This window comes from Austrofundulus limnaeus, unplaced genomic scaffold (genome assembly GCF_001266775.1).
Source record: "Austrofundulus limnaeus strain Quisiro unplaced genomic scaffold, Austrofundulus_limnaeus-1.0 Scaffold114, whole genome shotgun sequence".
In the NCBI taxonomy this organism is placed as follows: domain Eukaryota; kingdom Metazoa; phylum Chordata; class Actinopteri; order Cyprinodontiformes; family Rivulidae; genus Austrofundulus; species Austrofundulus limnaeus.
The window spans coordinates 1031049-1042544 of record NW_013952516.1 but is presented as its reverse complement, the minus strand read 5'-3'; the positions used below and the strand labels follow the sequence as shown (position 1 = coordinate 1042544).

The 11496-nt window shown below is 37.7% G+C and overlaps 1 protein-coding gene across 1 annotated transcript; it reads right to left on the bottom strand.

Moving 5' to 3' along the window:
* Window positions 1-163: 163 nt before the first annotated feature.
* Window positions 164-6812, bottom strand: LOC106521719 (solute carrier family 2, facilitated glucose transporter member 11). Its single transcript, XM_014014406.1, has 12 exons — window positions 6703-6812; window positions 6522-6620; window positions 4777-4937; window positions 4577-4701; window positions 3687-3816; window positions 3468-3616; window positions 3061-3248; window positions 2823-2933; window positions 2482-2583; window positions 1238-1313; window positions 1003-1130; window positions 164-632 (listed from the first exon to the last, which is right to left on the bottom strand). Exons 1-12 carry the CDS (start codon window positions 6772-6774, stop codon window positions 438-440), a joined length of 1536 nt encoding a protein of 511 aa, XP_013869860.1. The 5' UTR covers window positions 6775-6812; the 3' UTR covers window positions 164-437.
* Between the last annotated feature and the right edge of the window lie 4684 nt (window positions 6813-11496).

Genomic DNA, 11496 nt, shown 5'->3' with positions numbered 1-11496 from the left:
CATTCAACTTTATTATTACTGAAACACTTCTATCTTGTTCCTTCTTAGTAATGCATGACTGGCACTTGAGTGAATGCTTTGTTCAGCAGATCACATGCACACCCCAGAGGATTAGAAAAACCTAAATATCAAGCAGCATGAAAAGTTCACAAAATGCTTTTTTTTCACGTGTTGATCTTTATTAGATCTAAATAGAGCACCATAAAAAGCTGCACAAACCATCTTTTGATACAACATATTAGATGTAAATTACTTGAGCTCATGTTTGGAGATGAACCAAAAAAACTAATAAATTATCTTAAATAACTGAAGATTTACACATTTACAACATAGTACACTTTGTGATAATGTTGAGGTGCTACTGTATGTTTTGTGTGAACTATAAGATACTTTTGCTCATCTTTTTGCCAGAGCCCCACACTTCAGTCTGATGTATTTTACAAACTAGTGGATATWATGAGTGTTTCTGCTTCATCAGTACTGACGCCCTTTTTCTTGCGGGATGACTGGAACTCGTGCTGGATTTCCACAAAGCTTTTATTCTTGGTTTCAGGAACAGCGAGGATAATGTATACAGCCACCGAGGAGCAGACCACAAAGAAGACCAGGAAACTGTAGTGCTGAAGGCCGATCTGTGAAATAAAAAGTTACCCATTCAAATTTTAAAAATTTTAATTTGTTTAATCTGATCTGGGTTGAAGACATTAAATCATTTTTTTATTTTACATTTCAAAACAGAAAACAAATGTTCTAAAAGAGACTTTTTAATCAAAAAATATATAAGGTCAGCATGGTCTAAATCAACTTAACTTTCCCCAAAWGATTTTACATCAACTGATTTGTGTTTTTTATCAAATGAAGGGAAAGGCTTATTTTGAGTACTTTTTATTAAAATTGGTTATTTTCTTGAACAGTCTCTTTAAAAAATAAAGCAATGTTCTCACTTATTTTAATCAAGCCAAATAACATTTTCAAAATAAAGATAACATAGACATTTTTTACCATGATGAAAGGGAAGACCAAGCCGATGAAGAAGAAGCTGAGCCAGTTGATTGATCCTGCGATCATGAAGGCAGCAGGGCGAGAAGTCTGGGTGAAGAGCTCCGTGGTCAAGATGTTGGTCACACCACCTTCACAAAGCAGAAAGAACTGAAGGAACCTTTGCTAACACTGCYGGGGGTAAAAGGATCAAAGGTGAAAGGGTCAGTCAAGCAAGTTTAAGTTTTTAGACACTCACCTGGTCCCAAGCCAAAGCTCAAGACAAAAGCAAAAACACAGACAACGCTCAGGTAGGGGAAAACTGGACTGATATCCTGAAAGGAAAAAAATAAATAAATAAAAATACCCGAAAACAAATTAGTTAAAGGGACAGTTCGGATCTTTTTGAAGTGGAATTTAAAGTGATGAACATTTAGTGTCTTACCTGTTATAGATAGCTCTTTGAATGACATCACTTTATCAATAAAATCAATTTATTATTGCCTGCCATCAAAGGTGTGTGTGTGTGTGTTCATTTATCTGGTGTTTTAGCAAAATATCACGAACCACTGGGCTGACTTTTTGAAACTCTCAGAATGTAATCATTGGACGTACATTACCACAATTCAAAATAACCACCACAGTTATTCAACGTTTTCCAACACAAAAATTGTTTTAACTCAGTCAGGTTTGCAGATATGATAAAATTTGGTGTGGTATAGTACATATTTTGAGTGTTGTATGTCTCACAAGACTTCATTACATTACACCAGTTTGTGCAAAATGTCATTTACAAGATTTACCAAAATGGCTATAACTCGGTCATTTGATTGTAAGAGGACCTTAGTTAATTCTCATGAAAGACATCAGATGATTTGCATTCCTTCAAGGATTAATTAAAAAATGGACAATTCACATTAATCAATAGTCAAATATTAATAGTGTTAGCCTAAGTGTCATTTTTATCAGAAGACCCTCTGACTGGTATAATTAATGCAATAAAAACAACAATAAAACATAAAACTGTAGCCTTTGATTTTAAGGGAAACATAATTTAAACTGGCCCAACATGCCTTTTTTTATTTTGGAAAAGTCTTAAACAGCTGGTAAAGGCACATAATTCTGACAGAAATATGATTTTCTTGCTGAAGTGCCCATGGATAAACCACAAAATGCTACAGCTAACTGCTTCTGCTGCTAAATGTGCTTGCAAATAATTATAAATTTTAATTAGAACAGGGTTGTTTGTGAAACTGAAGGCACTTTAAAAGTTTATAAAACAAATATCTGCACAAACTGCAAAATTTTAAGACTAGAAAAATTTTAAAACTGAAGCAATCCCCTTTGGTATTGGCCAGACACTGYTGTTAAGATATCTACAGCAGGTGAGATATTTACTGTTTGAAACTTCTCCATAAGACACCACTTCATAAAATCTCTGGACCACCCTTTTAACAACAGCGTGGAACTGCAGTTTAAATGTCTGTTCCTGTAATTATGTACCTGAAGGGCGAGCGTCAGGGTGAATAAAACGCAGCAGACRCTCATTAGGATGTATCCTCCTGAGATGAGCACTTTTCTTCCCAGACGTTCGACGAGCAGACCCTGAGAGACACACATCGGGTCACAAGACCAGAGAGAGTGTTCATGAGATGCATTCCTCAAAATCCGTCATGCTTGATTTCCAGTAATCCTTCACAGAATYATCTAACCTCTTCACGGCCTTTTATTCTCAGATGGCTCAGCTTGTTAGAGTTGGGTTTGCATCATTTAGCCACACTTGAGTCATTATTTTGCAGCTGGTCGAGGCAGTAGGGGCGGTAATGAAAAAAGGTCATACTCACACATGTTAAAGCTGTGATGCATTCACAGGCACCTGTTCCAATGGTTGCATACGGTATTTTATCAGCGGGAATACCAGACTGTTGGAACACGTAATGTGTGTAAAAGTACATCTAGGGTACAAAAAAGAAGAGAACAATGAATTAAAATCAGAAAGAACTACACATTTTATTATTTCTTTCAGTTTTTTTTTTTCATTTTGCTGAATCATTGAAGTGGTGGCTGTGAGCGAAGTTTTACAGCATTGACGCCGTTCAGCTGCTGTGCGGCGTTGAGCAGCATGACGGTGAGGAGCTGCCAGCGTACGCTGTGATCAGCGAAAAGCTCCCAGGGTTTCTTGGCTTTGAAACCAACTAAATTATCCTTCTCTCTCTGGATGTCCTGCAGTGCACCAACAGAGTCCGCCACACCGTGCAGCTGAATCAGAGCTGCAGACAGGAAAACAAGTCTGTGTTGCATTCACATGATCAAACTACTACATTCTGAGTTTTTTTCAGCATCAAGCCACATTTTATCCTCCACCTCACTGTGCAGTAATCAGAAGGTCACATGCTTAAACTGACAGTTTCTGAGAAGTTTTTAACCTTTTGAGTTAAATTTCCATAAAGTTCCATTGATTTTGAGATGGAGCAACATAATTTGTGTACCTTTTTTACATCCCTCTTCGTCCCCTTTATCAATCAGCAGGTATCGCGGGCTCTCTGGGAACCAGGGCAGGAACAGGAGCTGCAGAAAAGCTGGGATGCACGTGGTGGAGAGCAGGAGGGCCCAGTCCTCCTCTCTGCCCAGAATCTCTCTGTATAATCAACATGTCTGATCAGAATTCGTGCCACGATGTAATTTAACACCCGATTTGCAGATTTTACTTCAGGCCCATGACTTGTCCGGAAAAGATCCCAACAGTGAGAAAAATGGAGGTTCCCATCCCCATGGCGCCTCGTAAAGCAGTCGGAGCGATTTCCCCCAAGAACATAGGTTCAACACACAGAGCCACTCCTGCAGAGACCAGAAACCAGACGGCACTTTACAACAATTTCTGCTCTTATTGTTTTGTGTTGAAAAGTARGAACGTGTTTGAACAACATATTTTCAGCTCTTTTTAACGTGATTCAAGACAGTCTATAGAAAACAAAAAGGCARCATAAATTATCAACAGCTTTGAAAGCATATCCTGCTAAAAAGTCAAACCTGCAAAAAATAAATTACTTGAACTACACAGGTTTTCAAACCAGCAATTTCTTATTTAGTCAATATTAATGAAGTGAGGTCAGCACTTTCACCATGTTTTATAAATCATTTTTACTTTTTCCAACCTACGCATTGTTGATGTTCTCTGTGTGTCTTTTTTTTAAATCTCAGTAACCAATGTTTTTTTATGGCTGAAATTTTCTGAAAGTACTTACTGGACATACATTCACAAACAGCTAATTTTGGAGTCAAAACCAGTTCAATATGGCTAGCACATCTAATCAATTTTAGCAAACACAAAAATGGCWAATGGCTAAATTTGCAAAAATCTTTAGCATTAAGTGTTGGCGTCAACCATTTTTGTCTGTTGGAAAAACCTCACATGAGCCACTAGACAGATTTGAATGAAACTTCCAGAAAGTAATCACTACATTGTTAAGATTTTTAGCCAGTCCATTTTAAGATGTTAGACATCAAATCTTACAGATATTGATCTCAAAATTGATTTGAGTGCTAACACATCACACAACAATTTGTGACGTGGTGTGAAAATTGCTCTTTTACTGACCTGCATTTATCCCACAAAGAAGACGTCCAATGATGAGCAGCTCAAACGATCCAGCAGTGGAGCTCAGGCCCATCAGCAGAGCAGCCATCAATGAGAACGAGTTATTGGTCAGCAGTGTTCCTCTCCTGAAACGTTACGCTTCAGCTGTCAAAATCTAGGCCATAAATACTTTTACTCAGTCTGTTTAAATTTCTCCGTACCTTCCCAGCTTCACAGATAAAGTACTGCCGATCAGAACGCCTGTAAATCCTCCTAAAGTGAAAATGGACACTATGGTGGACCAAAGCAGAGTGAGACCGTTCTCTGATATGTGGCTTTGGTAACGCTCTGTCCAGGTAACGTTGATGAAATCTTGCACGTACTGGGGAAAAAAAAATTTGGATTAGAAAACTAAAATATTAGCATCAAGGATGAATGACTGTGTGTCRGGTTTGTTTCAGTGTAAGAAAAGAAGTGTTGGACAAGGTGTCACACTTCCCCATTTTCTTACCCAAGTCTCATTTTAGAGCTAAACATTGACAGTTTCCATCAGTGGTTACAGCATCACAACCATCAACAAACGTGCAAACAAATGTGAATCATTCTCCTTCCAATATATTCATAAAAACAAGACCAAAATCGTCAGCAGGAACACAGCATGTCTTGGCACATTGAACTGTTTGAAACCCACAGGGCTGGCTCTAGCCAGTTTGGTGTCCTGGGCAAGATTTGAGGTGGGGTCCCTTGTGTAATTTTGTAAATCTCACTGCCAGTTTCCATCCATTCACATACACAATTAAATAGTTTTGTCTTTGATGATATTTTTTATCTTTAGAAACCAGGTTGTCCGATTAAAAYAGGGGCTAATTCATTTGAAACAGAATACCAGAAGTCTACTTCTGCTGACAGCAATGAGGAACACCTGTTCATGTTAAAGAGCAGCTGTGGAGTGAAGCAGTCATAAGGGAGGGTTAGATCGACTCAAAACTTTGCATTTTCCAGCCATTTAAAGAGAAATTTACTAAATTTTAGAGAATATTAAAACAACATAAATTAGTATTTTAAGAAGGTAGAACACTGAAACCCAGACTTTAACTTGAACTTCATCTGAGATTATAAATGACACTTCCATTGTACTTATTTTGTTTTCTATTTACACACTGAGAATCAGTAGTTAGTCTCAACTGCATCATATGATACTTTTATCACAAAATGTCCTCTGCACCATATAACCTCCTGTGCAGCAGGCTGAGTAACCCACAGAACAAGTTGCCTTCATAAACCTGAGTAATCAGTGATTATTCTACAGAATAAATCAGCTAAACTGTGATAAAAATCTATAATTTGTGGTGCCCCCTAGATGGACAGCACCCTTAGCATTTGCCCATCCTGCCTATGCCACGAACCGGCCCTGGATGAGAAAGATATTACAGCTCAGGTGCCTCAGGGAGGAGGATCCACAACTTATCAGTTATGTTAGCGCTTTAATCCCATCTGTCTCCACCGATTATCAAAGTGTCCTCTGGCAAAACACTGACCTCTGTTACCCTCTGATCTGTGCACGAGTGGGTGAATATGTTTATCGTAAAAGTGCTTTCATCGGATAAAAAGAAAAAAAGTGCTAAATAAACGCAGCTTGTTCACCACAAAACAGGAAAAGATCCTTCTTTCTTCGGGACACTATCATGAACACTCTGTTATTCACACATTATGCCAACACATAAACCAGAATTTAACAACTTTGTTGCTGCTGTGAGTTAAAGCAAGTGATTCTTATTAGAGAGACATGAACAGAGTCTGTTTCACAGAGATCAAGCATGTTTAGGTCATCGGTTACAATGATGAGATAAATTTAGACAGATAACACAAACATTTAAATTAGACTTCATGAGTGCCTCATCTGTTTATAATAAACTGTACAAAGACACTCTGCAGTTTAAGAATAATTTCAGCGAAGCTTGTCTACCTTTGTGGGTGCATTGATGACAGATATGTTATATCCACACTGAAAGGTCCCTCCTATACATGTGGCAAACATGGCCAGGAGAAGTAGTTTGCTTGGAAACTGCCAAGAGAAAAAAAACCTGATTAGATCAGGTTTAAAGATCAGCTCCTGAATGACAAATGTGTTTGATAAGTCTGCTTACCTTTGAGCTGGTAGGGTCTTTGACTCCTTTAATGAGCAGAGGCTCATATTCATTCACATAATCTTTTGGCATTTCCTCACAGCTGGTGATAACTGAAGCGGGAGACTGTTTGAAAGCAGCTCAGCCTCTGACAGAGACCATGAGGCAGAAGGAGAAGCTTAAGCTGAAGATGAAACAATTGATCTGTTGTAAAGACGTTGCCTCGAGATTGAAAGCATCAACCACATTATTTTGGGCTTTCAGTGAAAAAACAACAGCTGCAATCCGAYGCATYCAGATCTCTTTTTACAAACACAGAAACAGTGAAAATTAGAAATAACCACATTGAAATGTTTTATTTATTGGTTAGTGGTTTTAATTTTAATGTATTTATKTTACTTCCACACATCTACTGCATCACACGACTGCATCAGAACTTTTCAGTTATTCAGAACATGGAATCTAATCTGAGTTATGTTTTTTTATTTAGATGAAAATGCTATTCAGAATGCCTTGTGACAATATATTTGTCTGTGTATGTGTGTGTTTGTTTGCCTGTCAAATAACAAAATATCATGAATCACTGGATCAAGGCTGTGAAAAGTATGGGTGCTGAGGGTTCTGGAGCACCCCTTGATGGAATATGGAATACACAAAGGTTCTAAAGAAATAAAAAATAACCTTCTTTAATACTTCATATAATAAAATTGTAATTAATTTTTATTATTTCAGGTTTATTAGCAGGATCATTATTGTTATTGCTGTATTTTTTGATTAATAAACATCTATTTGATTGATAATTGACAAACGTTTGTCTCAAATCATGGTTTTAGTAGAAACAATTTGAGCTCTGAGCTAGTTGTTTTGTACAATCAGAGCAGCATTGGTTCATGACTGCAGTGTATTGATATTGGGGAAAAACACTTTAACCCTTTAGAACCTGGATACATTTCTAGTTTCATAAGAAAACCCAAAGACCCACAGTGACACTATGGTCCTTATGGGTTAATGTCCATGGTTAGATAAGATCATATGCACTGCTAGTGTGCATTTAATTGCATAAACTTGGAATTTTTATAGATGCGTGTGGTACTACAATTTCTCTCACCCAAATATGTTCAGAGTAATCATCGATTCTATATGCATATGTACAGTGGGGTGGGAAAGTTTGGGCAGCTTTGTTAATTTACCTGATTTACCTTTATAAATCATTGATTGTTTGGATAAAAATCAGTTAAAGATATCATATAGGGGACAAATACAGTGATATTTGAGAAGTGAAATGAAGTTTATATGATTTACAGAAAGTGTGCAATAATTGGTTAAACAAAATTAGGCAGGTGCATAAATTTGGGCACCAAAAAAAGCCTTAACTTAATACTTAGTAGATCCTCCTTTCACAGAAATAACATTGTCTAAACACTTCCTACAGCTTCTGGATTGTGGCTGAAGGTATCTTAGACCATTCTTCTTTACAAAACATCTCTAGTTCATTCAGGTTTGATGGTTTCTGAGAATGGACAGCTCTCTTTAAGTGACNCCCTTAGCATTTGCCCATCCTGCCTATGCCACGAACCGGCCCTGGATGAGAAAGATATTACAGCTCAGGTGCCTCAGGGAGGAGGATCCACAACTTATCAGTTATGTTAGCGCTTTAATCCCATCTGTCTCCACCGATTATCAAAGTGTCCTCTGGCAAAACACTGACCTCTAAGTTACCCTCTAATCTGTGCACGAGTGGGTGAATATGTTTATCGTAAAAGTGCTTTCATCGGATAAAAAGAAAAAAAGTGCTAAATAAACGCAGCTTGTTCACCACAAAACAGGAAAAGATCCTTCTTTCTTCGGGACACTATCACGAACACGCTGTTATTCACACATTATGCCAACACATAAACCAGAATTTAACAACTTTGTTGCTGCTGTGAGTTAAAGCAAGTGATTCTTATTAGAGAGACATGAACAGAGTCTGTTTCACAGAGATCAAGCATGTTTAGGTCATCGGTTACAATGATGAGATAAATTTAGACAGATAACACAAACATTTAAATTAGACTTCATGAGTGCCTCATCTGTTTATAATAAACTGTACAAAGACACTCTGCAGTTTAAGAATAATTTCAGCGAAGCTTGTCTACCTTTGTGGGTGCATTGATGACAGATATGTTATATCCACACTGAAAGGTCCCTCCTATACATGTGGCAAACATGGCCAGGAGAAGTAGTTTGCTTGGAAACTGCCAAGAGAAAAAAAAACCTGATTAGATCAGGTTTAAAGATCAGCTCCTGAATGACAAATGTGTTTGATAAGTCTGCTTACCTTTGAGCTGGTAGGGTCTTTGACTCCTTTAATGAGCAGAGGCTCATATTCATTCACATAATCTTTTGGCATTTCCTCACAGCTGGTGATAACTGAAGCGGGAGACTGTTTGAAAGCAGCTCAGCCTCTGACAGAGACCATGAGGCAGAAGGAGAAGCTTAAGCTGAAGATGAAACAATTGATCTGTTGTAAAGACGTTGCCTCGAGATTGAAAGCATCAACCACATTATTTTGGGCTTTCAGTGAAAAAACAACAGCTGCAATCCGAYGCATYCAGATCTCTTTTTACAAACACAGAAACAGTGAAAATTAGAAATAACCACATTGAAATGTTTTATTTATTGGTTAGTGGTTTTAATTTTAATGTATTTATTTTACTTCCACACATCTACTGCATCACACGACTGCATCAGAACTTTTCAGTTATTCAGAACATGGAATCTAATCTGAGTTATGTTTTTTATTAAGATGAAAATGTTATTCAGAATGCCTTGTGACAATATATTTGTCTGTGCATGTGTGTGTTTGTTTGCCTGTCAAATAACAAAATATCATGAATCACTGGATCAAGGCTGTGAAAAGTATGGGTGCTGAGGGTTCTGGAGCACCCCTTGATGGAATATGGAATACACAAAGGTTCTAAAGAAATAAAAAATAACCTTCTTTAATACTTCATATAATAAAATTGTAATTAATTTTTATTATTTCAGGTTTATTAGCAGGATCATTATTGTTATTGCTGTATTTTTTGATTAATAAACATCTATTTGATTGATAATTGACAAACGTTTGTCTCAAATCATGGTTTTAGTAGAAACAATTTGAGCTCTGAGCTAGTTGTTTTGTACAATCAGAGCAGCATTGGTTCATGACTGCAGTGTATTGATATTGGGGAAAAACACTTTAACCCTTTAGAACCTGGATACATTTCTAGTTTCATAAGAAAACCCAAAGACCCACAGTGACACTATGGTCCTTATGGGTTAATGTCCATGGTTAGATAAGATCATATGCACTGCTAGTGTGCATTTAATTGCATAAACTTGGAATTTTTATAGATGCGTGTGGTACTACAATTTCTCTCACCCAAATATGTTCAGAGTAATCATCGATTCTATACGCATTTGTACAGTGGGGTGGGAAAGTTTGGGCAGCTTTGTTAATTTACCTGATTTACCTTTATAAATCATTGATTGTTTGGATAAAAAAAATCAGTTAAAGATATCATATAGGGGACAAACACAGTGATATTTGAGAAGTGAAATGAAGTTGATATGACTTACAGAAAATGTGCAAATATTGGTTAAACAAAATTAGGCAGGTGCATAAATTTGGGCACCAAAAAAGCCTTAACTTAATACTTAGTAGATCCTCCTTTCACAGAAATAACATTCTATAAACACTTCCTACAGCTTCTGGATTGTGGCTTAAGGTGTTTTAGACCATTCTTCTTTACGAAACATCTCTAGTTTATTCAGGTTTGATGGTTTCCAACCACAGACAGCTCTCTTTAAGTGACAGCACAGATTTTCAATAATATTCAGGTCTGGGGACTGAGATGGCCATTCCAGAATGTTGTACTTGTTCCTCTGCATGAATGTCTTAATAGAATTTGAGCAGTGTTTAGGGTTGTTGTCTTGTTGGAAGATGCAGCCCCGGCTTCAGCAGCTTCAGCTTTGTCACTGATTCCTGGACATTGTTCTCCAGAATCTGCTGATACTGATTGGAATCCATGTGTCCCTCAACTTTAACAAATATTCCCAGTCCCTGTACTGGCCACACAGCCCCACATCATGATGGAACCACCACCAAATTTTACTGTAGGTAGCAGGTGTTTTTCTTGGAGTGCTGTRTTCTTTTTCCTCCATGCATAACGACCTTTGTTCTGCCCAAATAACTCTGTTTTAGTTTCATCAGTCCACAGCACCTTATTCCAAAATGGAGCTGGCTTGTCCAAATGTGCTTTAGCAAACCTCAAGCAGCTCTGTTTGTGATGTGGGCAGAGAAAAGGCTTCCTCTGCATCACTCTCACATACAGCATCTCCTTGTGTAAAGTGTGCTGAATAGTTGAACGATGCACAATGACTCCATCAGCAGCAAGATGATGTTGTAGGTCTTTGGTGCTGGTCTGTGGGTTGACTCTGACTGTTCTCAACATCCTTCACTTCTGTTTATTCCAGATTTTTCTTGGTCTGCCACTTGGATCCTTGACTTGAACTGTGCCTGTGGTCCTCCATTTTCTCACAGTTTCTCACAGTGGAGACTGAAAGCTGAAATCTCTGAGATAGCTTTCTGTATCCTTCCCCTAAACCATGACGGTGAACAATCTTTGTTTTCAGCTCATTTGAAAGTTGTTTTCAGACTCCCATGCTGCCACTCTTCAAAGAAGATTCAAAGAGGAGAAAAACCTACAATTGCCTTGTTGCCAATTGCCAATACCCTTTCTCATAATTGGAGTCACCTGTGTATGGAGGTCAAGGGTCACTGAACTTACC